Source organism: Octodon degus, unplaced genomic scaffold (assembly GCF_000260255.1).
Source record: "Octodon degus isolate 3935 unplaced genomic scaffold, OctDeg1.0 scaffold00020, whole genome shotgun sequence".
Classification (NCBI taxonomy): domain Eukaryota; kingdom Metazoa; phylum Chordata; class Mammalia; order Rodentia; family Octodontidae; genus Octodon; species Octodon degus.
Window position 1 is genome coordinate 13,986,923 of NW_004524596.1, and position 2,743 is coordinate 13,989,665.

At 42.1% G+C, this 2,743-nt stretch overlaps 1 protein-coding gene across 2 annotated transcripts in view; it reads left to right on the plus strand.

The window, feature by feature from the left end:
- Positions 1-1,965, plus strand: part of Camkmt (calmodulin-lysine N-methyltransferase) — a 440,203-nt gene extending 438,238 nt beyond the window's left edge. For both annotated transcript variants that reach the window (XM_004627671.2, XM_023711214.1), the window contains one exon: positions 1,349-1,965. In XM_004627671.2, the coding sequence (XP_004627728.1) occupies positions 1,349-1,426 (78 nt within the window). In that variant the 3' untranslated portion in view covers positions 1,427-1,965. The remainder of the gene's footprint in view (positions 1-1,348) is intronic.
- The last annotated feature ends 778 nt before the right edge of the window (positions 1,966-2,743 follow it).

The window sequence follows — 2,743 nt, forward strand, 5'->3', positions numbered from 1 at the left end:
ACCACCACCATCTGTTCTTAGGGAAGTGGATTAGAAAGTGGATGGATTGGCACCGTGGACCCCAGTGAACAGCAGAAGTGAGCCTCTGGCTCCTGTTCTCAATAAAGAGCACACAAGACATCCTGGGAAGTGATTCAGAAGAAACAGGTGCTTAGAAAAGACTCAGGTTGGCCAGGGAGATAGCTCAGTGGAATAAGTGTTTGCCTGGCAAAGCACACGGTCCCAAGTTCGGTCCCTAGTACCACCAAAAAAGAAAAAAGAAAAGAAAAGACAAATGAGAAGGTTAACACATTTCAAACAGATAGACCAATCTAGAAGAGATGGGCCCATTCCTGGACCTCTAAGGTGGGGTAGGGAAATCTCTGACCAGTTTGAAATAATAACAGGATTGGCTCCATGTATAATTAAAAGCAATATTTATTTCTGGTCCTTATACAATAAAAAATGAGTTCACAATTGATTCAACACTCATTTCAAAACTATTATCTATATAAATAGCAAATTACTACTTGCTAGAATAAATATAAATATGACTGTCAAAATTATTCTAGCCAGATGAAGAAGAAAAGGTGATTGGAGGATTCCAGTTGGATTTTATTATTTTGTACCAGGAATCAAACTCAGGACCTTGTACTTGCCAGGAAGGAACTGTGCCACTGAGCTAATCCCAGCTCTAGTTGGAATTTAAAATTTTATCTCAAGAAGGTCTTCAGAATCTCACCTGAGCAGTATTGAATGTTGCCACTCTGATTACTGGAATGTTCTTTTTGGAGAAAAGCATTTCTTAGTTATTCTCCATTCATACCGAGTTCTGAAGAGAGCCTTCAAAAAGGCTCCAGGTTCCACTTGCCTCTCCCTGTGCCCAGGTTGATGCCCAGCGCTTGCTTGGCTGAAGAGCGTGCCACAGAGTGGGGCCCGAGGGGTTGGGGCATGACCTGTCTGGGGAAGATGAAGCCCCAAGCCTTCCCTTCTGGTACAAATGCAGTTTGGGTATTCTTTTTTTTGTGTGTGTGTGTGTGGGGGGGGGTATTCTTGAAGAAGCAGTCCATCCTCATCTAAAATAAGACAGGGGCTGGGGAGATGGCTCAGTAGAATAAGTGCTTTCCTGGCAAGCGCAAGGGGCTCAGTTCAATCCCCAGTTCCGCAAAAAAATAAATAAAATAAGACAGAAGGTTCCCCTCTCCATGTGTAGTGTTGTACCAATGCCAGAGAACTACTTCGAGTTGCTTTTTGTGATTAATTTTTCCAAAACTATTAAGTCATCACATTATAATCAATATTAATGTTGACCTCTAAATATACCTGATCTGAGTCTCCTAACCTTTTTTTATTCTCTTATCATTTTCAGTTGAAAAAGGAAAGCTCGGATATATATGAAGAAAACCTTCATTACCCATTTATGCTTATTTTAACTAAAAATGGGTAGAAGATTAAGCATCCCCAAAGAACACATCAAACACACAGGGAATATTTTCACAAAATCAGAAACATCTATAATGGGTATGATATGCAGCAAGCGACCGCTCCCGGAGCTTCTCAGCCCCTCAGGACCTGCCCTCCCCCACTCTGTGACATTCCAAGCGCAGTGCGGACTCCACCTGTCCTCATCCCCATGACGCCCCAGCCATTGTCACCAGCTCCCCACCCTCCTTTTTATACTGCTTGTTACATTTCTGTAACAAATCCTTGTTGTCTTTAAATATGTATACGCAGCCTGTCTGAGATTTGATTTATGACCAACCTAAATATTTTTTCCTCTGAGCCAGAATTTCTTTTTTGTGATTCTATCTCTCTCTCTCTCTCTCTCTCTCTCTCTCTCTCTCTCTCTCTCTCTCTCTCCCACACACACACATACTTTTTAAAAATGGTCTTTGTTCTGTTTGGGTGGTGGTTGTTTTTAATCTGTAAACACAGCAAATAACATGATTCCTTCCTGATTAAAAAAATAAAGTCCATCTTTCTGATCTCCCTCCAGTGAATTGTGTTAAATGGGCTATCTCTTTCCCAGTCTCTCTCGCTCATTCTTTTTTTCACCATTTAAACAGGATGTTTTTTCCCCTATAGATGTATAAGAAATGACTACATCAGACCACAGCCTCATAAACTGACCGTTTGTCCTCTGGACACAATAGCGTGGCCAGCCCTCTGCTCCTCCTCTCCAATTATGTGTGATTAGTCTCAGTGCGCTGTGTCAAGGAGGGGGAGTGTGCTGAGTGCTTATTATCTGTTTAGGTACAAGAAGAGCACATTTAGACTCTGACTATGAATGAAAAGTGAGCCTTTATGAGGGCTTAAATCTAACTGCTGCTGTTCTCCAGTCTTTCAAAATAAGTCCTTCTGAGAGAAATTTTGAATAAATGGTTGACAAACTAGGTTGCAACCAGGAGGAGTTAAAAAAAAAAAAAAACTCAATCACACAATTATCTTATTTACAATAAGTATATATTGCCAGGTGCTTTGATTGGAGTGTGTGGCAAACAGTTAATAGGTGCTACCTAAGATTAGGAGAGGACTGCTTTTCTGCGGGGAACCCAGCCTGGCCTGCCTAGTGCGTCACAGAGATACTCTAATGCCTTTTGTGGAAATTGAGATGTTTATCTGTAAGGCATCGTCTGTGCCCACTTTGGCAGGAATGTCACCGGGTAGGGGAGCCATATGCCTCCGCGTCTTTAGGAGAGGTGGAGCACACGTTCTGTGTGAGACAATTAAGGGGGGGCAGTCTGGGAGGGCTCATCTTTTTTGC